The 27,496-nt window shown below is 35.4% G+C and overlaps 2 protein-coding genes across 4 annotated transcripts; both read left to right on the plus strand.

The window, feature by feature from the left end:
* Window positions 1-70: 70 nt before the first annotated feature.
* On the plus strand, window positions 71-4,676 carry LOC114533607 (U4/U6 small nuclear ribonucleoprotein Prp4-like). The gene is made up of 17 exons (XM_028555163.1): window positions 71-277; window positions 763-842; window positions 929-1,001; window positions 1,103-1,165; window positions 1,235-1,284; window positions 1,350-1,438; window positions 1,570-1,663; window positions 1,782-1,876; window positions 1,960-2,142; window positions 2,267-2,356; window positions 2,574-2,631; window positions 2,754-2,818; window positions 2,889-2,996; window positions 3,228-3,346; window positions 3,910-3,950; window positions 4,037-4,118; window positions 4,192-4,676. Exons 1-17 carry the CDS (start codon window positions 133-135, stop codon window positions 4,251-4,253), a joined length of 1,497 nt encoding a protein of 498 aa, XP_028410964.1. The 5' UTR covers window positions 71-132; the 3' UTR covers window positions 4,254-4,676.
* A 3,508-nt stretch (window positions 4,677-8,184) lies between these two features.
* On the plus strand, window positions 8,185-26,382 carry LOC114533568 (voltage-dependent N-type calcium channel subunit alpha-1B-like). Of its 3 annotated transcripts, XM_028555108.1 has the most exons (42): window positions 8,185-8,552; window positions 9,100-9,205; window positions 10,185-10,324; window positions 11,107-11,210; window positions 11,531-11,683; window positions 12,132-12,349; window positions 12,828-12,937; window positions 13,348-13,463; window positions 13,560-13,710; window positions 13,935-14,107; window positions 14,254-14,366; window positions 14,536-14,765; window positions 15,115-15,187; window positions 15,269-15,392; window positions 15,682-15,937; window positions 16,081-16,120; window positions 16,195-16,424; window positions 16,572-16,701; window positions 16,778-16,837; window positions 16,934-17,040; window positions 17,194-17,296; window positions 17,643-17,750; window positions 17,826-17,878; window positions 18,192-18,246; window positions 18,371-18,477; window positions 18,646-18,847; window positions 19,081-19,245; window positions 19,336-19,443; window positions 19,598-19,678; window positions 19,800-19,925; window positions 20,112-20,177; window positions 20,252-20,343; window positions 20,413-20,566; window positions 20,641-20,768; window positions 20,862-20,958; window positions 21,156-21,360; window positions 21,449-21,573; window positions 21,688-21,833; window positions 23,920-23,983; window positions 24,656-24,824; window positions 24,973-25,347; window positions 25,416-25,533. In XM_028555108.1, exons 1-42 carry the CDS (start codon window positions 8,386-8,388, stop codon window positions 25,430-25,432), a joined length of 5,547 nt encoding a protein of 1,848 aa, XP_028410909.1. In that variant the 5' UTR covers window positions 8,185-8,385; the 3' UTR covers window positions 25,433-25,533. The 3 variants fall into 3 exon arrangements, with proteins under 3 accessions (XP_028410909.1, XP_028410908.1, XP_028410910.1); XM_028555107.1 differs by having other exon boundaries at window positions 24,973-26,382; XM_028555109.1 differs by lacking the exons at window positions 24,656-24,824; window positions 25,416-25,533 and having other exon boundaries at window positions 24,973-25,182.
* The last annotated feature ends 1,114 nt before the right edge of the window (window positions 26,383-27,496 follow it).

The raw sequence follows: 27,496 nt of genomic DNA on the forward strand, positions 1-27,496 counted from the left end.
ACTCAATTTTCTACAACCGCTGTAACCTTACACATCGGCTCACATGCACATGTTGCTAATTGTGCTTTGCATTTCTACGAAAACTATTTAGAAATTTCTTATTTTTTTGTAAATTTTCCATCTAAAGCAAGAATGTCTGACGATGAAATTGATGTCCCAGCTGTAAAGAAACAAAGGATATTTTACGGAAGCCTTGAGGAAACAATAAGAAAACTTGAGATCGAGCATTTGAAGAAATCTGAAAATCAACAACAACAAAATATCAATGTCTCAGATGGTAAATATTTTCTAAAAATACCATTTAACTGATTGCATCAATTGCATAATGTTTATCAATATCTAAGCCTGAGGAAGTAGCTCAGTTTAAGTATAGTCAAGTACCCAATGATTGCTTTACCCTAACCAATCAACCATGTACCATATACTTTCACACATTAGACAATATATACCAGAAGTTTCGCTCATTGTATTTACCTAATGTTTTCCTGTCTGGGGGCATATGTACTTGTGCATTTGGCTTGTGTTAGATAGCCTCACTCTCTCAAAGCATTTTGGAAACATTTAAGCTGAATTGCAAGCATGTGAATTGTGAGACCTGCATCTGTCATTGCACTTGTCAATTTAACTCTATCTTGAGCACTCAGTCTTAGAATGTCTAACATACTGATTTAAATAAAGGTCAGTGCTTCTCCCCTATAGTAAATGGTTTAAAACTAATGAAAACTATACGCAATCAATTTGACTTGACATTAAATATTTCAGGGCAATATTTGGATCTATCAGAAGATAAAAACACTGAAAGATATCAACAACTTTTAGCTGATTTTGAAAAACGAAAAAAAGTAATGTTTTTTAAATTTTATAATCACTTGTTTCTTAATTGTTTTTCAATAACTACTGTATATGTGATGTTACTCGATATATATAGGCTCGCACAGTTGTTGTACCAACAAATGACGCTGAAGTAAAAGCAAGATTGAGAGAACTTGAGCAGCCTATTTGTAAGTACACCTGCATAACTATGATTCTATGATTCCTGCATGTTTGCATGCACTTGTTGTTACTTATTGTATATTTTAATTAAACTATTCTTAATTCTTAGGTTTATTTGGAGAAGGTCCTGTAGAAAGGCGTGACAGATTGAGAAAACTTGTCGCTGAATTTGGTAAGGATGTAAATGAACATTCAAGGACATAATTTTAAAATGTATTAAATCATTTTCCCTTTATTTAAGGGGATGATGTTGAGAAGGAACCAGAACCTGTCACTAAACAGGAGAAAAAGGTCAGAAACATTCCCATTGTTTCCTCATTTTAGCTTCATTTAATATTTTTTTAATTTTATATTAGGATGAAGAAGAACAAGAAGTTTGGTACCATGAAGGTCCACCTGAACTGAAAGTCTCTAGAATATGGATTGCAAATTTTTCATTTCCTAGGTAACTACTTAATATAGATAATGCTCCTAATTTTTACCTATAGCAAGTTTAGGAAGTAATTTTATTGCTGCTGTTGTTCTATTGCTTTAATTTGGACGTGTACGTAGCATTTATCAAAACTAATTATTTAGGGCAAATGAAAGGTTGAAAAAGGCTCGGGTTTTACAAGCGAGGCCAGATGCTGAGAAAGCAGCAAAAACACAAGAACTTCATAAAAGGTTACGAGTGAGTAATGTGCAACTATTGCAATTAAGCTGTACTTTCATAATGTAAGACAGACTGTGTAATTAATACTACAGGCCTTTGACAATTGAATTGTCTGATACTCTGATTTATTTCTTAGGCACTTGTAAACTCCTGCAGTCAGATTGGAGATGATCGACCATTGTCATACTGTCAATTTTCACCAAACTCTAAAATGCTGGCAACTTGCTCATGGTGATTAGTTAACAGTTCTATTTCTGTTCCTATTTGTTCTCTTGTGAACAAAGTTATCCAATATAATGTGTTTTTTTTTTCAGGAGTGGATTATGTAAATTGTGGTCTGTACCAGACTGTTCATTGATCAGAACCTTGCGAGGTCATAATTCAAGAGTTGGTGGTGTAGTATTTCATCCTCAGGCTACAGTTTCTTTAGAACCATCTGTTCCATGCATGGCATCTTGTGGTGCTGATGGTGATGTAAGGTTGTGGAACATGGAATCGTAAGTCAAGACACTACATGCTTTAAATACCTTGATGTAATTGGTTGTGTTGTGAAATGTTAGTAAGACCCTATTTCTATTATTTTATTCAAAATTAATGGATATGTTATGTTACTATATCAAGGGAAACACCCATTGCAAATATTGAAGGTCATGACAAACGAGTATCTCGTATTGCATATCATCCGTCAGGAAGATTCCTTGCGACATGTTGGTTAGTACTGCACATTATTGACGGAACGGTTTCTCTCCCAGAAGTAAATCAGTGTAAAGCTTTAGTTTTACACTTACTAAACTGTATACATCATTCTATGTACAACATGGGAAAATTACAACAAAAATAAGATGAAGAAAATTTTAGCTTGCTCAGTAATATTCCCCTCTTTGGGACCTTTGTCTTTTGTTTTTTTGACATGCTTTTTTTGGTTTAGTTTTGATTATTCGTGGAGACTGTGGGACTTGGATCAACTCAAAGAAGTATTGCATCAGGTGAAGAATTTCATTTCATTTCGTATGATTATCCTACGAGCAAAATCATACATACTATATACAAGCTATGTTAGAGGGTTATGTGTACATATATACTGCAGTATCTAAATTATAAATTACAGGAAGGTCACTCGCGAGAAGTTTACCATATTGCCTTTCATCCTGATGGTTCACTGACAGGAACATGGTAAGATATGGTTGTAGTAAAATGAATAGAAGTGATATAGAAGTGTGCAAGCTGTCATTCTACCTTTTAGTGGCTTAGATGCTCGTGGTCTTGTTTGGGACCTAAGAACGGGCCAATGTGTCATGCCTTTAGATGGTCATCTACAAAAAGTCTTGGCTATCGACTTCGCACCTAACGGGTAAAAACCATTCTTCATCTTGATCATTAAACCACTGAAACTGTTTTTATGAGATATGAAACACTTGTCAGTACAGATCAGTTTATATAAAGTATCTTAAGTTTCTATTTGTAATATTAGGGATGGTGAGACAAACGTTGTATAGGGATTAGGGAGAGAGATAGTTGGGGTAAAGAGTCGTAAACGGCGAAAGCAAATTGTCTTATCTTTGGCCGCATTGTTATCGTGTAGGTACCACGTAGCTACGGGCAGCGAAGATCAGAAAGTCATGATTTGGGACTTGCGAAAAAGAAAAGCAATTTACACAATTCCGGCGCATACAAATCTGATCTCGTATGTTAAATTTCATGGTAGGTGGACGTTATTTACTTAAAATATGTCTAATATAGTTGACCAAGGCGTATCAGAAATCAAGAACATGTGAAAAACTCGCTTCGTTGGTTTTAAAATTTTTCAGTTTGTTCACTGCAGAAAATATAAGAGAAAACACACTCCGAAAATAAACATCTTGTAAACCCAAGAATTGAGTTGTTAAAAACAAGACACAATATTCAATGTGATATTTCGACTCTATTTCAAAGTCATTGTCAAACATAGAGTCGAAATATCACCTTGAATATTGGGTCTTGTTTTTAACAACTCATATCTTGGGTTTACAAGATGTTTATTTTCGGAGTATGTTTTCTCTTATATTTCGCAAAACTGTCTGCTGGAAAAGGTTTTTCGACAAATCACTGCAGAACTGTCAACTTTCATAGACATCGCGGGAAAGTCTTCTGTCAGACATGCAAAGAATTTGCAATAATACATACGCGATTATGTTTTGACTTACAAGTAATATAATTAGACAACGTTCATGTGTCTGGTTTGTCTCAGGAATAAAATTAATTAACTCTGGAATAAACTTTTATAGATCAATATTTGTTGTCTGGTTCTTATGACTGCAAAGTAAAGGTAAGTGTTATTATTTGTTACATTTATTGTTTTATGCATGTGTGTTTGTCCTTTTTGTATCATCATTCTCTGATTGTATTTGTCAGGTCTGGACACATCCAGGTTGGATTCCTTTAAAAACTCTAGCTGGTCATGAACAAAAGGTGTCGTGTGTGGATATTTCCAAAGGTAACGCGTTATATCCTAATATTACACCAATCCTCCATCAATTAGATACCATATTTGACTTATTTTTGTTTAGATGGTCAGTTCATCGCGTCCAGCTCTTTCGATAGAACATTTAAACTTTGGTCAACAGAATGATTCAAGATTATGTCTTACTAACGGCAACCCAAAGCTACAACACTCCAGTTTTTCTTGAATTACGTTCATTGTGAATCAACCAACACCCTCGTTCCCTGGCTTTCCCTCTGTGTAACTGAGGTGCAAGTAATCCAAGAGCGTATTTAACAACGAATTGTGTTGAACGATGGAACAAAATTAAGACAAAATAAAGTCTTTCGATATATACATGGCCGTTTTGGTTAAGGCTGTTTCATTAACCCATTTTCCACAGTAGGAAAAACATTGTACATGTAAAAAAATCGCTTCGAAAAAATATACCGTTTCCTACTTTTTCAGGTAGACACAGACCGGACGCGATGTGGCAACGCGGCGCGAAATTTTCAGTTTTCAGAATGACATAAAAATTAAACTCTAGAAGAAAGTTTTGGAACCTATGAACGCCAGAGCAATCAAAATGTTTTATTGTTAATAATCTACAAGAATATTATGATAGGTTAAAATTTATTTGCTATTGGGAAGTGAAAAACTTTGAAAAATTGCAAGGCGTTGTCGCGTCACGTCCTTTCTGGAAATTCTGGGTGGGCCTTTATCAGTTCTTGCGAATGAATTTCCCTAGTGGATTTACGCAGCCTGTAATAACAATACATTGAGACAGTGGTGAAGAACTAACTGCAGTAGTGAAATTATGTTTGTTTTTTACTCCTCTGTTCGACATATTTGCAATACAGTGTATGAAACAAACCTGAAAAACTTCGCCCAATAATAAACAAATATATGCAACAATGTGCAATGCCTAATCTAAGAATTACAGCACCTGGCTTGACGGGATGTAAATGCAGAATTCAATTTTAATATTTATGGCAGTGTTTTATTTCATCTCCTGCTAATTGGTAAATTAAAAATTGACAGGGGTCAGTTGTTGTAGGCCAATAACAGTCTTAAACGTAACTACAGAAGTGCATGAGTGTAAACGTAGTCTTCAATGTATTCTTCGTGAATAATGAATTGGATTTAGTACGTGAGCCGTCAAAAGTTGGTGAAAGGGTGAGCTGTCCAGCTCGTTAACACAATCTAAATACTCTAAGTGGACGACTCTTGTTATTTAGGTATTCGTGGCGCTTTGCATTGTGATTATTAAGTGGAATTACTGATATTTGAAACGGTTAATTTTTGTTCCGACTCGCTGTAAGAGCTTCTGAAGTAGAGATGAACAGGTGCATGTGTCTCGGAAAACAGCCAGTGCCCAGAGTTTCATAAAAATTGGTTTAAAATTTGAGCGTAGGCAATAAAACCCTGGGTACAAGGCCGTGGACGGGCATAGAGCTTATCGAGAAACAATATATAGACATCAATCCAGTATATTCTTGAGTGGAGATCAGTAAATGATAAAAATAGTGATGAAACGTAAACAATACAGTGTGTCCCCAAAAAAGTACCCTCGACAACAAAAGAATGATTTCAATAGAGGATGCCTGGGAACACCCTGTATATTCTGAAGGGTGTCTCAAACAACTCATAACAATGTAATATAGCTAGAGTTTGAATGCCTAAGCATCTTGTTGGGGCACACAAGTGTATAAATGTTTGACGACATAAGCATTTTTATGCATGATGGCAGTAAAATTTGTTTGTATCCACAAATGATTTTATTTTATTGTTATTGGATAGCAATATTTAAATTTACAACTCAAGCACTATGACCGCGTCTACATGTCCTTCTTCTCAAGCAAATTTCATCATTTTTTGATTCCATCATTTTAGCATTTTATAAGTTGCGTTAATCCCCAGGAGCAAAAATTCGCGAACAGGTCATTCAAATTTAACAATAGTTGATTTTCAGGATAGTTTTTGCTTTTTGAGACACCCTGTGGTGACAATTGAAGTCATTAAACATGCATTTTTTATGAGGCAAAGCAGTTTGTTCTGGTTGGGTTATTCCATTCATCTTTCAAACAAACATGACTCTTAGATATAATAATTAGAGATCTTTATTAACGAATGGTTTCACTATCGTAAATCGTCGTTTGATGTTGATTGTCTGCAGTTACTGATGCATAAAATGCTTTGTCGGCCTTGCACTCTGGCAGGACTGAAAAATTTAGAGAGTCGTAGAGAATCGCACGATGACTTGAACGATGAATGCCAACCATCAGAGCGATCAAAACTGAAAAATGTTAACGGTTTGAAATTCATGACTATCCGTGGTGTCTGACAAGTATTTCTGCGGTACAAAGAAAATCGTTGCACGTGTGGAATTCTCTACTAGCCAATATAATGAATATTTAAGCATGGTTAATATAGCGCGGTATATTTATCGAGAGTAAAGCTGCATATCCATGTACGCTGAATTATACCAACAGCGAGAAGACAGTATTTTCACTTTCCATTTAGGGGAAGACAAAAAAACACGTTCTTTTTTTACATAAATGCGCCGTATCCCTCCAAATTTTCTGTTAGATCATTTCGGTTACCTAGCATCGATTGTACTTTTCACTTTTATAATCAAATTATTATAAGGATGACAGGTTTTCATCCCACAATCCTTCGGGATTTGTGAGCAAGAAAATTTGCAAGCCGTCACATGACTGTATATTGCGTTTATTTTGTCGTGATGAATTGAACTTTCGAGAAGTTCATTTTGACGGATTATTTTAAGGCATAAGACACGTTTGTTTACTAGTTTAAAAAGATAAAGAATTAGTTCCATAAACCCGGATTAGTCCACTGTCCACATGCCTTTTTTCACAATGAAGTTTAAAAATGTAAACTATAGTGAGTGGAATACTATATATGAATGACATTTTGGCAGACTACAGCTGTTTTGGTCAATATGTTAGCAGAAAAAATAGTTTTAAAATATTTTGTAATTATGAAGATTCAAGTCAGAACTTCATTTCGGACACGTTTATTAAAACGAAAATACAAAAAGGTTTTCCGGTTTCAAAGATATATTTGAACATAACAAAACATAAATGTATTAGAGTGCATTTTAGCTATCACCGAGCAATATTTCTTCATAGTACATGTCCACAAGGCCTTGTTTGCATGAATATTAATTAATAGGAAAATTTGCATCGACACATTAGCCCATCAATATCATTCACGATAATTTCAAGGCAATGAATTATATAGTCAAAGATTTGAAGCTTTTTGTGAATGTCTCATTCATGGCCACTCGTGCCGCGAAAAGGAATTTTTACCTTCCCGGTTATACATGTAGTTCTAATGGTAAAAACACTTCGTAAGCTTGTCTCCCTTTATCTTTAAACTAATTTTTAATATATTTTATTTTCAAATGCTTGCTTTTTTAATAAGAACAAGTAAAATCCGGCACTGGGTTGGATATTTTCTTTCTCAGCAAGGACTATAAGATTGTCATTGTGCATGTTTGTGACTGTGAAGAAAATCACATCATTCTAGAGCCAGAACAACCTTTTCATATCTCATTCTGGATAATAATTCTCTTCTTGGTGATATTAAACAAATTCTAATATATTTCATTGCTTGCCTTTTTATGTCAGCGTCTGGAGTGTTTTTACACTATACTGAGTAATATAGACTTTTGAAACATTTCTATATCCGTACAATAGTATCCGTACAAGATATATATACGACAGTATATACAATGCTCACAAATGACCGTTTATTCGGACTGTGCATATGCTTTTCAGAGTGTTTACAATTCCAAGATAAATATGCATTTTGAAGCTGTATGACTGTAGCTGGGAGGCTAGACTAACATGACATATCAGCCCTACGAAGAAATTGTACTGATTCATCTTAAAATTTACTATAATCAATAATAATAAACATACATGTCCCACTACAAGTATAAGATTTTAGGCCTAATAATGTTTTCACTTCTGAATATGGAAGCGAAGGAAATTAGCTTGAATTTCGAGCTGCGAGTTTATGCATATTAAACAGAAACGGCTTGCTATTATGTCAGTATGAGAGTTGTGAAATTAGCATACGCTGTGAAGAATCGTCGCTATATGTCGTCCAGTGTTTAAAATGCACGGAATCGTTGTTTTACTGTAAATGTGTTACTGCTATGGGGATGGATGAAAGACGAAAGCACTTTAATGTGTATTTCGTACTAAATTTGAGTTTATAATGTAATATCGCGAGTTTAAAAGAGGCCAGGCAGATGGCTAACTCAAATGATGGACATACAGAGGTGAACCTGAACAGAAAAGATGTTCATCAGAGAATACGTGGAACATTGGTGCCAGTCAGGCAGGGAAATTATTCATTATTCTGCCTTTCGGAGCGGAATTGTGTACGCCAGGCTGCGCGGTTTATTGTCGAATCGAGATATCCTTTTTATATATATATATATATCAACTTAGACGCCCGAAACCTTTGTTCAGGCCTGGCAGAACACGAAGTTTGTATTTTAAATATTTTATGCATCAGAAAGTCAGATTACATTATAGCAAGTTCAATCACAATTTAAATCCCTAGATTTTCGGGGAGTGTTTATCTATAATCCTCCGCTTCTTTAAATCCTAATAAGAACATCGCTTCGTATTATGGATATCAAAATAAATGCATGCATTCAGTGTTTTTGCATATATTTTAAAATTACGTTCCCATGAGACCGGATAGATTTGCGACGCGTTGACGTTTCCACTTGCCTCATAGTTACCAGCCCTTGAATTGCTTTTCAGCTTTTTATATACATAATTTGCTAAAACATTTCTAACACGTTTAAGCATAGCTTGAACTTATCCATGCAGACAAGTGAGAACTATAGAAGCTTATTATATATTCCTTCGTATGTTTTGTTTGTCTTAACCTTAGCTGGTGTTTTCATCTCAACACGACTTTTATTATGACACTGTTCCTTAACATTTCCTACAGCATTTGATATTTTTATTCTAACAACGATTATTGCAAACTGTGTAGTTCTGGCGTTAGACGCACCTTTGCCTAATAATGACAAGAGCTCGTATAGCGATAAACTGGTAGGTATATAATACATTCTCATGTGTATCAGGCTTTTAGGAAAGATTCAGCTGTTTTTTCTATGCATCGCTGCGTGCATTGGCAGAAAAGGGATGTCACTAACATATGCTGCACGCTGCTTTCCGTGTCGGAACTTTACTTAGGGTTCCTCGTAGATTTGAGTGACAGCTAAAATAAAGCATGAACCGGAGCTTCTTCAGTATAGAATTCTAAAACGCGTTTAGCGTTTATATAGACACGTCTTACACGTCTTTTAGATGTCATGTAACAACATTTAGCTAAATATATGAGAAGGAAAGAAGGTTTCACAGGGCTAAAAAAGTAGTTTGGGATATTGTTTACTGATGTCTTAGAATATAAAGCAAAATTGCCTGTTTGTGGTTATTTTGTGGTAGTTGAAACCCTCTCACTATAAATACATGGAAAACCGCGTTAAGACGTGACGATAACAGAAATAAGTTTGATAATATGCCTATACAAATATATGACTGTGTCAATAAAACCCTAATGAACTGCAAAGAGTTTGTGGTATACTGCGGTAAGGAGGTGAAAACTGAAGTATTTCCTAAATATGTAACTGAACTGATTTTAATGTCGATATTTTGACTTGAAAAACACCATGTCGCAGTTTCATGCATGCACTTGTAAGTGTAGTGGTGCAGTGATCCTATACAGACACATCAATAAAAACAATATCTAATGAAAGTGCAATATCTGCATGAATGAAAGTTTTCTTACTAGATTTTCATGTAATGAAATTATTTCTTTACAATTCTCCATTCGAATATACCATATACGCATGCACGTTCATTTTTATTTCCACAGATAAACTACTGTGGCACACTGCAGTTGTGAATACAAGTCAGTTTTCAATGAAACATTATTCAGATTCTTTCGCGCGCCACGCCTTTCTGGGGTTATTCCATGCAAAAGATAACGCTCGTATAGTTTCTAACGTTTCATATTTAAACATCTTAGGAACAATCAGAAATCGTATTTTTGGTTATTTTTACGATCGAAGCAATTTTGAAAATTATCGCTCTTGGTTTTGTTCTGCACCCTGGATCGTATCTGCGCAATGGATGGAACATATTAGATTTTATTGTTGTGATAACTGGGTGAGTTTATTTTATAATATTAGAGTCGCGATCACCACTTAAATTTGTGATTGGTAACCTTCCCAATAGCTATGGTCCATTTTAACTACATTTCTATACAACCTGCTGTAACTACTTTTTTTTATTAAATGCGTATTTAAGTTACAAAACAAATAAGCCGCAATCGTGTTCCCAACATCGTCGACTTTGCCTTATATAGTACATTGCTTTGCAAACTTCAGTTACAGATATATTCGCGCAAAGCTTGTTTATATTACATGTTGTAATGCATCGGGAAAATGTTTATCAAATATAACAATCGCATTCAAATGGTATCCCCTTATCTATATGCACTAATAAAAAGACAATGATGTAGCATACAGGAAAAACGGCTGTGTTTCAAATATTCGACGTGGCGGTTATACCCCGCTGTGAATGTCGAATATTATACTGCCGCTCAGTGTTTTTCCACAATAATAACTTGTGGATTTATTAATACGTGGGTTTTGCATTCATTTACTGCGGGATAAATGTTTTCATTAAGAATTTCTTTTTATGAACTGCATTTTGTAACACAACTTTGATTGTTATGTAAAAATACGCGGAGAAACTCTAAAACTCAAACAGTAAATTACTTGTTCGGTTTTAAAAAAAATGCATTAGTCCAACAGTGGGATGGACTCGCCGCATGACTATAAATAGCCTGTATGCAGACAGCATCCGAAACCACGCCACGAAATTAATAAGAATGTAAAATAAAGAGATATGTTTGTCTTTTATTCAAGAATGTTTTCACCTTATAGATTTATCAGTTTGAGGCAATTTGGATATGATAGTTTTGGTGATGTTAAGCCTTTGCGAGCCGTCCGTGTACTGCGGCCGCTCAAATTGGTTTCCGGTACTCCAAGTAAGTATGATATTACCCTCACCTTCCTCGCCTGCTTGCGAGGCATTGCCTTATAGTGGAATTACCGCTGGCAGAACACGTCCAAAATTATGAGTATAAACACAAAATAAACAGCACTATACCTCACTTTTACATAGCAGCGACTCCGATAACTGCCGTTTCTCTAACAACTTGCTCTGATTTCCATAAAATCTGAAACAAACATATTTTTGTTCGTATTTTAGTTGGAAAGAAAGCACAAGTAGGAACAAGCTAAAATACTTTTAGACATCTTATAGTTTAACACAGGTCGGCTTCTCTGACAAACATGTGATCTGTAGGTTTGCAAGTTGTAATGAAGTCAATCATGCGCGCAATGGTTCCTCTTCTTCAAGTATTAATCCTGACGATGTTTGTCATCGTGATCTACGCTACAGTTGGATTGTCATTTCTTTCTAATAAATTTCACGCAACATGCTACAGTAACATTACAGGTGAGCGTTGTTTTAGAGCAGTAAAGACAATAACTCAACAGCAGCTAACATACTTTAATCTTCAGCCCTTTCAAATCCTACTCTGAACCCTCTGTTTTTCCAACCCTCTAATTTCCTGTCCTCCATTCTAAACCTCCCATCTCCCTAATCGTCATTTCCAACCTCTACACTGTTCCAAACACTTCTCCTAAACCTCCACTTCGAACCTTCCTGTTCCCCCTACGAACCTTCCTTACCCTCCACTTTCACAATTCTCTCGTTCCCCATTTCCCAACTATCTATTCCGAACCTTCCATTTCCCAACTCTTTACTGGCACCCCTTTTCTCAAAACCTCAACAACTCCCAATGCTCTTTTTGGCAATGTCTAGAACGGTTCGGGCGCGATAGGAAAAGATGATGAAAATAAACAAAAAATCAAATGACCGACTGAATATTCTCTATTTCTAGGCGAGAAAGTCGCCTTGGGTGAAACATACCAGCCATGCGATTACGATTCAAGCGGAATGTTTACGGGTCGTTCATGTGATGCATCAAACAATGAAATATGTAGAGAATATTGGGTTGGCCCAAATAACGGGATAAGCACATTTGATAATATTGTTTTAGCTATACTCACTGTCTCGCAATGCATCACTATGGAAGGATGGAGCGACATAATGTACTCGGTATGTTCAAACTGAATGAACTAATTATATACTTATACTAGTTATAGTTAAACTGTTTTCTATGTTGTACATTCGGGAATTAACCCATAGTGTACAAAAATATTAATCTAAAACGTATACCATCATGCAACAGTACAATTAAAGCATCAAGACACTTCAATAATAGAAGTATAGCTCAGTATTTTCATTGATAATGGCTTTCATACTTATAACAATAATTATATACCCATTATACTTTGAAAAAAGATTGTCACTTGGTGTTTTCAACCGCCAAATGCTGCTCAAGACTGAGTTCACTATACGTAATGTAATTAAGTGTAAAGTTAAAGTAAATAGACTTTGAATAGTTCGCGGGAAAGATTTGATGTTTTCCCCCGAAGTACACAACTTATAAAAAACGTCCTCTTAAATATACAATCAGTTCTCAATACTTCTACCATAGAGTGCAATAAAGATAGTTTTATATGTTTCATTTTAGACATTTTATGCTGCAGATAGCGACAGTTATTTTTATACAATATATTATGTTTCGCTTATTTTAATTGGATCATACTTCATGTTAAATTTGGTACTTGGCGTTTTGAGCGGGTAAGAATCATGAGCTACTCCTATACCCTACGAATCACTGGAATTAAGTTACCCTTTAAAGTAGCTATTGTGTCACGAGTGAAACAATTCTGTAGAACGGCACATCATTCTTCTTCCTATGTCGCTAATTTATATAATTACTTCACAAGCAAACGTTCTAAACATTTATTATCAATTTAAATGGAAACTAGACTCGATTCTCATTTGTAACAACTGGCGTCAGTTCCATTGATTTCAAAATGCAAAACGCTAAACCTTCCTCTACCTTGTCGAAATTAAATACATGCAGTTTAAGTTCAGCGTGGTATTATCCTCGTTCAAACATCCAGTTGTTTCGAAAAGATTTAACCTTTTTATTGTATAACATTTCGTGAGACGAAAAATGAGTGGCGTGTTAAATACTTTTCCAGAGAGTTTGCAAAAGAAAGAGAAAGAGTGGAAACACGAAGGAATTTCTTCAAGTTGAGAAGAGAACAAAAAGTGAACCGTCAGGTTGAGCAGTACTTAGAGTGGATATCAAGAGCTGGTAAATATTTTGTGCCAGCCTGCATAAAATGATAAAATAATTCTCAAAATGTTGAACAATTCATCGTTTCATCGCCTCACTGTTCTTATTTTGCAGAGGAGATAATCGTGGAAGACTTAGTTGGTCAACAGGACGGTGAAGCTGATTTAAGACAGAACAGACCAGTGCCCGCAGACTTTATATTTAATCCAATCAATGTTTTAGCAGTGGACGGAGGTCGAGTAGCAAGGTTAAATTTACCTGAAAGGTAAGATCGTAAGAATTAAAAAACTCGGTAGCCATTGCATGAATCCAGTGTTGAAGGGTGAGGTGATTCATAAACAATCTAGCCAAAGAACTATAGAGATGAAGCAATCGTGTTGATATCAGGCACATTCACTGTCATCAACATGCATGCATTTATGGATTTTTTAGAAACACAAGATGTGATATACGTGTGTGCCCACTCATACCTACAATCTTTAAATTTAGGTACAAGCGTTTTCCAAAATTCCGTCTGAAAGAAAGATTGATGCGAATTCGTGTCCGTCGCTTCGTCAAACACGAGGGATTCTTTTGGGCAGTTGTCATAATTGTCTTACTAAATACCATTAGTTTGGCTACTGAGCATTATGACCAGGCACAATGGCTGACTTCTTTCCAAGGTAAGTCCTATATTAAATTAAGAACCAACAATTGTACTTTGTTTGTGCAGAAGTCGGTACTGCGTTAATCTAACATTGCTGTAATTTTAATTTTACCCAGGCCAATGTCATTGATGATATTCGATTTTTTCACGACGTTCTTTCAGATAAAGCGGAAATCGTGTTTTTGTCTATTTTTGTTATTGAAATGCTGCTGAAGATTTATGGTTTGGGTCCAGCGACGTATTTCAGATCCACGTTTAATGCATTTGATTTCGTGGTAAGTAATTACACCTGGATTTCTTTTATTCTCATTTGAACACTTCTGGATTAACGTTTCTATACTGCCTCTGCACGATTGAGGAATTTCGAATTCACAAACACAGGAAGAAGTTACCTGCCACTTACTGAACCAATCGGTATTTTAAATAAATGCATTTAATTTTCAGGTCATTCTTTTTGGTCTTTTTGAGTTAATCATCCAGAAACCGCTTGGGATCAGTGTCCTTCGTTGTTTACGTTTGTTGAGAATATTTAAAATGACGTCATATTGGTCTTCATTACGTAATCTTGTACGATCCCTGGTCAGCAGCATCAAGTCAATCCTTAGTTTAATATTTTTATTGTTCCTCTTCGTCGTTATATTTTCGCTGCTTGGTATGCAATTCTTTGGAGGAAAGTAAGTGAAAATTACTGCATTTTCTCAGGAGGATCATTCAGGCTTCAGTCTGACTTTAGATCTCATTAAGGTCCATTAAGAGATTTAGACTGGACCTTTAGCGTCCAGTGAGGATCATCCAGCTCATATTGATAGATAATGTACTGCAACAGGAGAAAGTTTGTAGGCTGATTTCCAGTGACGCGTTTTCGTAGGCAAGAAAAACAGTCTTAACTTGGTATAAGCTGTATCAATGGCAATCCATCTAAGGATAAGAATATTTAGGATTCACGGAAAGCTCACTTTATAGTTGTTCCATTAAAGGAACAAGATGTTAAATTGATCGGATATTATATTTAAATCTTCCAAGGTTTGTTTCCAACACTGACCCTCCCAGAACAAATTTTGATGATTTTCCTAATGCTATGTTGGCAGTGTTTCAGGTAAATTGAGGAGATTTTTCAAGTAGATTTCATCTTGAATTCTTTTTTCATAGATTGCTCTTTTTGCATGGTGATTTTTAGGTTCTAACTGGAGAGGACTGGAACTCAGTAATGTACGATGGTATTAATGCTTATGGTGGCGTAAATGATGCTAAAGCTTTAGCGTTTGGTTTATATTTTGTTCTGTTGGTTATTATTGGAAATTGTATCCTTTCTGTCTCTTATGCTAATGTTAGTTTTGCGATAAGAGATTACTGGACGTCACGCTATCTTGTAGTGCATGAATGACCCCATTCTTAATCCAGCTTTCTGCACCGAGACACCACGACTTGTTTTAACCGTACGCTCACACACCCATAAGGAGGGGAGGGAAGGGGAAAGAGGGATTTTGTGGCATGTTATACAAGCAGTAAAAAGCTTCCATTTTTATGATCATGGAAGAAACTAAACACTAACTGACAACCGGACACCTTCCTTAACTCTTTTGGTTAAAGATACCCTACTCAATGTCTTTCTGGCCATAGCAGTTGACAACCTTGCCAATGCGCATATTCTGACCCAAGACGAGGAGAACGAGAGACTAGAACGAGAATCTAGACATGAGACAGGGGGGAGTGAACGTAGTTCATCTCGTTGGCATGATATTGGTAATATCACCAAAACTTTAGCATTCGTCAACACATGGAAATCTAGCAGTAATCCATCAGAGACTTCCAATGGTGATGTGGAAGGCGAAAATAACCTGAACGGGTATGAAAGAGCTCGCATTTTAATCATTCGCATCAAACCTTGGGCAGTATGAAAGTTTATCTAAATACTCAGTTTAATCCTGATAATCTCGTGATTTCCTAATCTTGAAACAAGGTTATAGTAACAGCACATTTCTTCAACAGATCCTCTTCAAACACGCGAGGTAAAAAGGCACTGACTAAGGTTAGGGTGAATTACGTTGCATCATATTCCTATTTAAGTAACATGTAAATAATACATGTGTTATTTCAATTTAGAATTTAATGCGGAATATCAATAAATATCGCAAAGCGACCGGTCAAAATCAAGATGTAGAAGCCCAACAACCAGATCCTCACCAGTCTCATCGCGAAGGCGCCCGCCGACGATCTGAAGCACAAGGAATCGTACGAACTTTGAAAGGAAGAAAATCAAAAGTTCGAAAACTGAAAAAGAATGTTCCCATCATACGAACCAAATCCCTTTTTTTATTTGGACCTGAAAATAAGTAAGTGGCCAAGATTTGCTCCTCCAGAAATTATTATGAACTGCAATTTGGGTGTGTTGATTCGACCCCAAGATTCCTCCTCGGCAAATGCCCCTCCCCCCCTGTCAACATCCAAAATAACTTCATCAGCTTCTGTTATCTCTCTAGATTTCGACGAGCCTGTCATTACATTGTTAACCTACGACATTTTGATAATTTCATGCTGGTTGTTATAATAATGAGTAGTATATTACTCGCCGTTGAAGATCCCGTCGATGATTATTCAGAGAAAAATAAGGTGAATCGTATTCGTTAGCAATGGGAATCAATACTTACAGAAGCAAGAGAATTGAACTATTATTATATGCTTGCAGGTCCTGCGTTATTTCGACTACATCTTTACCACCATCTTTGGTTTTGAGGTTTTTGTTAAGGTGAGATGTTAAATGATTTGTTTAATAGCATGTTTCATTGCATTTCAAATTCTGCAGCTAATTTTAACACCTTTAATTTTTTTTTCAATGTTGTAGTTGATCGACTTGGGGGCTGTACTTCACCCCGGCTCCTATTTTAGGAGTAAATGGAATTTTATTGATGCGTTAGTTGTTTGTTGTAACATCGCCTCACTTGTACTAAGGTGGGTTTGTAAGTTTCGGTATGTATTTTGTCATCATATGCCTCATATGATTTTGTGATTTATACTGTGATGAAAACCAGTTTGAATGACAATGAAACTGTAAAACGATGATAAAAATCCTAATATTTTGTTTACTTTTTATTTTTGTTTCAGTCAAACTCAGAGCAATGTTACTGGCCAGAATTTTGTTAAAGTATTACGAGTGTTGAGAGTTTTCAGACCTTTGAAAATGATGAACAAATTAAAAAAATTGGAGGTTTGTAGTCTCAACTCACCAAATTTCCCTCTACGCTGATTTAAACTGATCTTTACAAGAACATCGCTTTCGCATTTCTACTACACGAGAGTGAATAGATCAATATGCAACAAGTCGAGTTGCATTAATGCGCAATTGGGGTTTAAGTTATATTTCCGCTTATAGTATGTATAGCCAGTATAGGGTTGTATATGACCAGCAGTTTGAACAAGGGTTGACCAGAACAGACATTCAAAAAAAAATTTTTCTTTTAAATCTTTGGGAAAATTTTTCTTGTATCTCTTTGTAATTTTTACTGTTACATATTGGTGAAAAACCAACCAGTTGACAATTGTTTTCTTTCTAGGCCGTGTTTCGTTGTATGTGGTACTCATTCAAGAATGTTGCAAATATTTTATTAATCACAGCTTTGTTTCTATTCATTTTTGCTGTTATTGGAGTTCAGCTGTTTCAGGTAGGCTACGTTCCTTGTAATAATTGCTAATTTATGACAAATTTCTATACAATAACGATTTAATCATTTTGTCAGGGCAAGTTTTTTTACTGCACCGACGAATCCAAAATGTTTGAAGTTGATTGCAAGTAAGATGCTTTACTGAAAATATACCTCTGGGGCCAGTTTATCACGCCCGTATTGAATGAGTCAACTTGAATATTATACACTAAATAATTGTGTAGTTGTAAACAGTATCGTTGTTTTAAGATTAAAAAACATTTAGTTTACTTGTTGAGTAAAACGATAGACTTGCTTTCTATTTTGAACTTAACCCCCGTTCAAGCTAAACGGCCCCAGGTTACAATTTGGTATTATATTTAAACTTGTTTTATTTCTCTATTATTAATTAAAAATTATATTTTTTGCATTCATATGATATTGTATCATTATATCACCTAGGGGAAGTTATTTTGAGTTTAGCGAAGGTGCTGAAAGCATTGATGACAAGGAGAAGGTTTGTTTCTTTTAAACTGTGAATTAAACACTTTTTTAAAAACAAGATTTTAACAAAACATGCAGCAGTAAGATACGCCATTTAACTCTCTTGCTGAGCACAGTTAAATAATTTTTTACTCCAGGTCACAGTTAAAGAAAGGATGTGGAAACTTCGTAATTTTCATTTCAATAATGTCTTCAGTGCAATGTTGACGTTATACACCTCAGCCACTGGAGAAGGTTGGCCGACGTAAGTGACACGTTCACTTCTGTAGTGCATATGATTAACAAATCGAAACACCATCTCGTTGGTGACAAATTTATAAAGCATATTTCTATAAGCAGGTTTTAAAGGCACAATTAAATTAATTAATAAAAATGTTTCGTTAAATAAAAAAATAAATATTTCAATTTTTAGCGCGATGCAACATACAATGGATGTGACGGAGGTTGATCAAGGCCCAATACGCAACTTCAGCGTTGAGAATGCATTATTTTATATTTCGTTTGTTGTGGTGTTTTCGTTTTTCTTTCTTAATATTTTTGTCGCTCTTGTGATTCTCACGTTCCAAGAACAAGGAGAGAAGGAACTGGTGAACAGCGAGTTGGACCGTAATCAGGTAATTGATAAATTAGAACCAATATGAAGTGATTTAATTGAATTATAATTGTTCTTCGAAGTGTAAAGGAAATTTGGGTTGAAACTGAAATTCGGATTACTTGGACGTTCACCTGTGGTACCGAGAGCACTGAAGCCAATAAAGAACAGACACTATTTACTATAAAGAGTTTTCAATAGCACGCGGTTATTCGCGTATGCTTTTCTTATTGTTCAAAAATGTTTTTATAATAGAGAGATTGCATCAGCTTCGTTATTCGTGCTAAACCTCTGGAAACGTACATGCCAGCGAATGAAAAAACCTGGTCTTATAAAATTTGGTTTATCGTTGTTTCAAAACCGTTCGAATTGTTTATCATGGCGCTCATTATTTTGAATACCGCCGTTCTCATGATGCAGGTATAAATGACGTCATTTTATTCCATAGACGTAGTGATATAGCGAATATGATATATGTCAGCGTGATAATAATTTTTCATTGTCTTCCAGTATTATGACCAGCCCGATGATTACAAGAATATGTGTGATTACCTCAATGCTGCTTTGACGTTCTTATTTACAATGGAGGCTTGTTTAAAATTGTTTGCATTTAAATTGGTATGTTTTTTATGGCATATTCTTTACCAGAAATCTTGCCATCCTTCATTTCCTAGTAATGGCAATATCACACTATGAACTGAATCACTTGTCTTGAATCACTTTTAAGCTATTCCGCAGTAATATATATTATCTTTAATGTCTTTTTTTTCAGAGCTACTTCAGAGATAATTGGAATATATTTGATTTCATTGTTGTCGTTGGTAGTATTCTGGATACTTCCTTAACGTTTGGGGTACGGTTCTCTTCACGCTGTAAAGTTTTCTCACTATTCTTCACCTTGGCATACTCTTCCAATGAAAGCTATGCATAAGGAACGTTTCTTTTTGTAAATATCTGATCTGTCTCATTTTTAGAGGCAAGACGATCTTCCCTTTGATCCCAGTATATTCAGAATATTTCGTGCCGCGCGACTCATCAAAATCTTAAAACAAGGATCTGGAATTCGAGTTTTACTTTGGGCATTCCTTCAGTCCTTCAAGGTAACTGATGAAGTGACATGTTTTTATTTTATGCTAGCCCACTAGTCACGTTTTTGTTCAAAGTTTCGTTTAATAAAGTAGACCTCAAGGAAGAACGTAACATGGATTTTGCACGTTTGCATGTATGAGGAAACTAACTGACTGGATCTTGATTCAATATGCGCTCTCATATGAGTTTTCTTTTAGGCTCTGCCCTACGTCACTCTACTCATCTTCCTTGTCTTCTTCATTTACGCTGTCATTGGAATGCAGGTTGGTAGAATGACTTATTTTTTCTCTTCACACGGTCCAAGTGACAAGATATTTTATGACACTTGTATTTTTAGTTATTTGGAAAAATCAAGCTAGATGACAGCACGCAAATAAACAAGTATAACAACTTTCAAAACATCGGAAAGGCCTTATTGTTACTTTTCAGGCAAGTTTACCTGAAGGCACGTTTTTACCTCAAGGTCACGAATTAATCTTGCTTTCCACCTTTTCTCAGATCCTCGACAGGAGAAAATTGGCAAGAGATAATGTTATCATGTTATGACGAGGCTCTCTGTGATAAGAGGGCGAACTCTGCATCTCTCACTTGTGGTTCAACAACTTGGGCGATCGCGTATTTTTGTACTTTTATATTTCTCTGTATGTTTTTTGTAAGTATCTGCTCTCGACCACTTCTTCGCGGTATTCAAATACCACCTGTAATATGGATATTTTATCATTTCAGATGCTCAATCTGTTTGTAGCCGTTATTATGGATAATTTTGAATATCTAACTCGTGACCAGTCAATTCTTGGGCCACACCATCTTGACGAGTTTGTGCAAGTTTGGTCTTTCTACGATCCTGGTGCAACGTAGGTTCATCATCTTGTTTGTTTTTTGTTAACGCAGGTCTCGTTTGTTTTCTGACAACGCAAGTCAACTGTGTCAAATTTCTTTCTTTGCAGTGGTGAAATTCACTATTCCAAGGTGTACGAGATGATGACACGATTGTCTCCGCCCGTTGGCTTTGGGAAAAAATGTCCGAAGATGGTCGCTTTTAAAGTAGGACACTGTTTATATTGGGGCATCTTTTAAGGCGAATTAAGGATTGTATATCTACCTTCTAGCACAGTTAACCGTGTCTCTAGGGAACCATAACAAATCTCTGCCAGAATAGATGCCACAACTTGCAAAAAATGAAGTTAAACGTTCCTTAAAGTTTTTTAAACTCATATTCCTCCCATGCCTTCTTTTAACAGCGACTTATCAAGATGAACATGCCTCTTAACGAAGATAAAATGATTCATTTCACAACAACGTTGTTCGCTTTAGTTCGAACTTCCTTAAAAATCAGAATGACAGGAAATATGAACGCAAATGACACGAAACTAAGAAAGATGATTGTTGAAGATTGGCCGAATATCCTGCCTCGAGTTCTGGATAAGATGATTCCGAAGCATTCAGGTAAAAATAATTTTACCTTCTCATTTTCAGTGAATAGTGTAACGAAGCATTTTAACTGAAAATTATCTTGGCTTTTCATTTTTCAAAGTATTGAGTTGCCATCAAATGACGGTTGGTAAAATATACTGTGCTAAACTTATGGTTGAAAACCACAGAAATAATAAGAAAAGAAAACAATTTGAGATTCTTGAAGACGATGAATTTAAAAAACAGGTAGTGTGTTGCAATGTTTGAACTGTGTACTTGAATTGACATGGTGTGTGATACATTTAAATAACATTGAAGCTCGTCTATAAGACTTTCACTTCTGATTGTTATCCAATACAGAGGCCTGAGAATATATTCCGTCGCCTGGTTGGTTCAGTGACGCGAAGCATGCGTCAGAGAGGTGCATCAAGTATGAATGGCCTGGTACCCAGTGAAGAATCTGGCTCACAAAATGGAGTTAATAAATCTTACTGCGGGAAACATGGGTATGTTAACAAACAGAAATACATTTTCTATGTATAAATATGTGACGGTATATTGTATATTGTTGACATTTTATCAGATATAAAGTAGTTTTATCACAAATTATGTCACACGAAACGCCCATAATGCAATCAACGTAAATTGATAAGACTTGCTTACAAGTAACTGTACAAAAATAGGTATTTCGGCCGTGATTCGCTCAATATATTTTCCTAATAATTTCGGACATTTAGGCTTAGACATTTAATTGTTGCTGTCGATTAAAAAATCGTATGTACTTATTGTGGCCAAGCTTTAATATCTACATTTATCCAGTCAATTTCATGAAGGATAAGTTCTATTCTTCGAAAAGTATTGTCAAGATTTTCTGGAATATTTTTCTTAATTAGAGCAAAAGTCTCAAATGCCGTGGCAGAAATATTGTTTTTCTGTGGAGTGTAGGCTTTGAAATGTTTGTGAATGGCGCAGTTTTTTATTTTTAATAAGATTTCTTCCAAAACCATCTGGAATTCATTGAGAGTGAACCGCACATATAAATAAACCATATGATATAACTTTGATCCACCGGATGTGGAGAGAGCCAAGATGAGGCTAAATCTAATAGGGACAACAAACATAGGAATTTTTGCGGGGAAAAACAAGTCAGCCGTCCTCTTTGTTCCCGAAACTTGCCAGTTGTCATTTACGCTTGGCTCACTTGCCTGAACTCTGCTAATGCAATTCTGGTAATGTAACAGAGGAGTCGTTATAGGCCGTATGCGCAAACGCTTCTGAGGCCAAGTTCACGGCACGATTAGTTATACAATTGTTATTCAGTTCTTATAAAGGAAAGAAAATGATTGAATATTCATTGTTTACTTGCGTTTATGGCAAAGTTTGTACATTTGTTTGTCAATGTGTGTGGCACATAGGGGAAGAATAATGTACACAACTAATCTTTTAAAAATATCTTAATGCATTTCATCTCCAAATGGGCCTATTTGCAGAATATGTTTTTAAAAAAATTGAATGCATTTGGAGGCTATGCAACGTACGTCAACGACAACATCATGTAAACGAAGCTAGCTCGGTTATTAATGAAAATGGACATTGTTTATACAAGCAAAAATCGACTTAATGAAAGATCGTCGATATATACAAAACATTTTCTAATATTACAGCGATTATTATGTTTATTTAAATTCTATTCCATTGAAACAATTTTCTAAATTTAGTGCGTGAAAACATATATATGAATTTTAGAAATGGAACTATAAAGATTAAAACTAATTTTCGCATCAATCAATTTTTATTCTCTCTTGATTGCGTTGAAGATCTGAAATTTCATCTTTCCTAATACATTGACGAAACTAATTCATAGAATAATTAATGTGATTTCGCAAAGCTTTCTGGAAACAATATGTAATTTAAAACTATAGAAGGCAGATGTTTTATGGCGTGCTTAACTTTTCAAAGTAGACATTCACCTTGAAATTCGTCGAGATCGACGTAAATAGAATAACGTTTAAAATTGAATTTTATTAAATCGCTTTTGTGAAGTTGGTCAATGCAGGTTTGGTCTTTAGAATTTATGAAATGAAAAAAGATCTTTCGGTCATTAAAATGATAATCACGCAGGCAGCTGTAGTTTATGTGTATTTGACAATCAACTGCAGTATATTATATGCATATATTTGGAGCTTCGCTTTATCATTGCATGCAAATGTTTGCTGCTTTTTGACAGCATTTAGTGCACAATTTAAACTATATATTTTGTGTCGTCTTCTCGAGTAAAAATGTGTCTTCCTTTGGCTAGATTTAAACTATTTAAGAGGTAATTTTATGGCTCTAGGATGATGTTCACGAATCATATAGGTTGAAGGTGATTTACAATGTCGTCTATATGCAAAGGTTGCAAAAGCGTTTGTGACAAGAATTGTTTTATTTTTTATGGTTTGTGTACGGTATTTAACGCCAGATTGTACCTTACAAAGATGTCATTTTATTGATATAAATACAATTACACATTTATAAATATGAAATAATATTTCAGTACTAATACTTAGTCAAAATAAAATGATTACAATGAATTTCTATCCTTCGTTTTAGCGAGTCTTTAAAGATGGAGGACCTGAAGAGAAGCTCATCTTGTCACAACTTTGCTTCAGAGAAGGTGATATATCTGAGCATGTGTATAATTATACGGAAACAAGGCTTGAGCTTTGACTGTTCTCAGTACAGTTTGCAGGGGCCACTAAGGATCTTCTTTCCAGTGTTACTACCGGACGAAGCCTAAACTAACTTTCACCGGATTGCTCTGTTAGTTTTCAAATGTTCTTCCTAGAAGTCCAGTAAAGAACATGTCTTATTGATCCAGTATACTACAGGTGGAAACCTGAACTAAACTAACTTTATTTATACTGGAGGCCCCTAGAGGTTCAATTAGTAAAGATCGTCTCTCTAAAGAACCATGCAGTATAACTACAGGAGGAAACCTACACTAAATTAATTTTCTCAGCCTAAAGCAGTTCTGAGCTGCTCTCCAAAAGCAACTTAAACAAGTGATAACTGTAAAATACTAACAACGTTCAGTGAAGATGAGACGAGTATGAATTTCGCTTCATGCAAGTATTAGCTGTAGGACTAACCTTATCTAATTTTTAACAACTAATATAATAGCGTTTCTCATCATGATATACATTTACGATCGTTATTTTATAATGCTTCCCATCAATAAACATTCTCAGATCATAACAGACACCTGTCATCTCAAACTCAACTAAACTTTTACTTGAAGTGTGTAAACGTTAATGTGTAAATATACAAAATATAAATTCCATTTCAGGCTAAACGAAGGCAAGAACTTAACACCAGTCCTCTTTTAAAACACGCGGTCAGACCAACACTGTCCGCATCTTCCTCTCCCCAGACTTCTCACCGTAAACATAAAGTATCAGCCGCTATAAGTCTTCCTTTAACGACTTTCCAATCCCAAGATGAGACGATGAACCATGGTAAATGATTTAAAACACGTAAAATATAAACTATCCATTTAAAAAGAAGAGTTTTTCTCAATTTGAACTCATTCAGGATAATGGTTTAAAAAAAATTTTAAAAATCATCAAACGGCATTGTATGAATCAGAGCTTTCTTTTTTTCTAGTTTCTGACAATTCCAAACACAAGAAAGAGTCAAAGAGCCATATCGGCCCAGGAAATTTGTCACAGAATATACACAACAGACATAAACTTAAACAAGCACCAAGCATTGTAATAAACTCTCCTTATCATAGCGAAGCTATTGACCTGTCTGATATTACCGTTGAGGAACCAGGCAGAAAAACGAATGATGGAAACTTCGTGTCTGGCGGAGAAACAGAGGAGTTCCCATATTTTCACAGGGAGCCTGGTAAAGACTTTAATAGAAACGAGAATTTATATTTTAGTAAATATGTTGTTGAAGATACGCAGCAACAACGTAAAAAGCAGTTTGTACCAGAAAGAAAAGGAAAATTGCCGTACGAAAAACAACGTGAAAGTGAGTATGTAATATATACAGACGCAGATGACAGACATAAACACTCAACGATTGAAATTGACTTACAGAAGCACGGGACACGTAATGTTAATTCTGGTGCACGTATTGTTGGCTCCAGGCCACGTCTTGGCTCTTCAGAAGCACGTAACGAGGAACAAAGCTCATTTGACGAAAGGTTTGACAGCACAAGTGATAAAGTGCGAATATCTTCAAAGCTGCCACTTGACGAAAATTATTTGTACAGCCACAGGCAGAGTTCTTCTGGATCCGATATATCTGCAGAAAGCAGGAAAAACAGACCAAGACAATCGCAGTCTGAAAGTAATTTAAAATCAAAAAGTGCGCCGGAGAAACCAGCGTATCCAATTATAAAGACTTTTTCAGATCCCACGGACATACAGATGGGTCACGAAAACCGATTTTCAAATGATGCGTATTCGTCTAAATCGCGTCTGGCAACAAAAAATGTTTTCGGTTCAAAAAAACCAATTGAAGATAGAGAAGAAAAACTCACATCAAGGTTTGAAAACCGAAATAAAGACACTGTTCCTCTTGTAGGCAGCGCTAAGCAATCTCCATATACTGACTATACTGGCAAAGACAGTGATACAAGACTTCCTAATGTAGGCCATACAAATAATACATTTCAAACTGACATAAACATGGCACAACTTCCTCCAGCTGATAGCGGCACAAATAAAAGCAAGCCAAATGAAGCTGAACGACCACAAGGTGAAGTTTTTGGAGGGTTATTGGGCGATGCAGATGCAAATCATTCTGCTGAATATTATGATAGGATGATTAGTAAAATTAACGAACAGATTAATTTGGCCGTAACTAGAAATAAATGTCCTTATGCTTTCTATGGTCTTGGCTCGGATGATGATGATGATTGGTGCTAAGTTAGTAAAACCTAGAATGGTTTAAATTTTTGAATATTTCGTTTTTGAAATGAAATGTTTACGCAAAATATGTTAATATATGTAGAGATATTGTAGCAATGTATGCAAGAAAGTATTTATTAAAGTTTATTGTGAAGGGTTTCCTATTGTATCATCATTTATACTAGAAGTATTGCATGCTGCATGTTAGTTTGTGGTGGCCATATTTGTTTAAACTATACGACTCTGTGGCGTAGCTAGAGTTTAAACTATACGACTCTGTGGCGTAGCTAGAGTTTAAACTATACGACTCTGTGGCGTAGTCTAGATTTTAACCATACCGAGACTATACATGAAGATGTATAGTCTCGGTATGGTTAAAATCTGAGCTATAAACTAAATATTTGGTTTTCTGGGTTTAAAATAGTCTACCTAAAAATCTTTCCTCAATTGCTTCGTTTAGAAGCCATTTTGAATATATTTATCACAACCCTCCTGCTTGAATCCAGATGTTATCGGTGCTTTACATATTTCAAAACAAACCAATTTTTCAATTATAAAACAAAACACATGCACCGTTAACATTAAAAAACCAAATACAACTTTGCAAATGAACATTCCTAAGGTGAAATCTCCGAATTTTCCAGCCGAAGGAATATGAATGCGAATTTAGCGTTCGCCATCTTGTCTTGTCCACAAAATTGCCTTCGCATCATAAAAATCTTATCGACACTACTTTGAACTTATCTAAATCACCCAGAGTAATTTTAAACGTTTACTGCAAGCGGTTTATAACAAAAAGTAGAACGAGAGAGAGTAAAAGACGAGAGAAAGAAGGGAAGCGGCATTGTTTTAATGAGTGCCTTCTTGTTGGATGACTTATACAAAAACAACTTGGCTAAAAATTGCAACTAAAATTAACAACTTGGAGTAATCAACATACCGTTGAGTAGATCCACCATTTCTCCCATCTGTATTGAGAACAGTTTATCGATAATAGCCTTTAAAGTTAGGCGACAAAAGTTTATTGAATTTTACATTAAAAGCTTCTGCTTTCCCAAGCAAATGAAGCAATACCAAATTCGTTTTAAAAACTGTGAACCAATTCTCGCATTCTGATTGGCTTTTCACATTACAATGTTTTACGTCTTATTGGCTATAAAAACATTCCATGTCCAATGATTGGACCATAATTAGAATGAAATCTCTTGGGAAGTATTTGAGCGGGATATTATATTGGATTATGATTGGATAATAGGATTTTACGT

Source organism: Dendronephthya gigantea, unplaced genomic scaffold (assembly GCF_004324835.1).
Source record: "Dendronephthya gigantea isolate DGI-Jeju-01 unplaced genomic scaffold, DenGig_1.0 000093F, whole genome shotgun sequence".
Lineage (NCBI taxonomy): Eukaryota > Metazoa > Cnidaria > Anthozoa > Malacalcyonacea > Nephtheidae > Dendronephthya > Dendronephthya gigantea.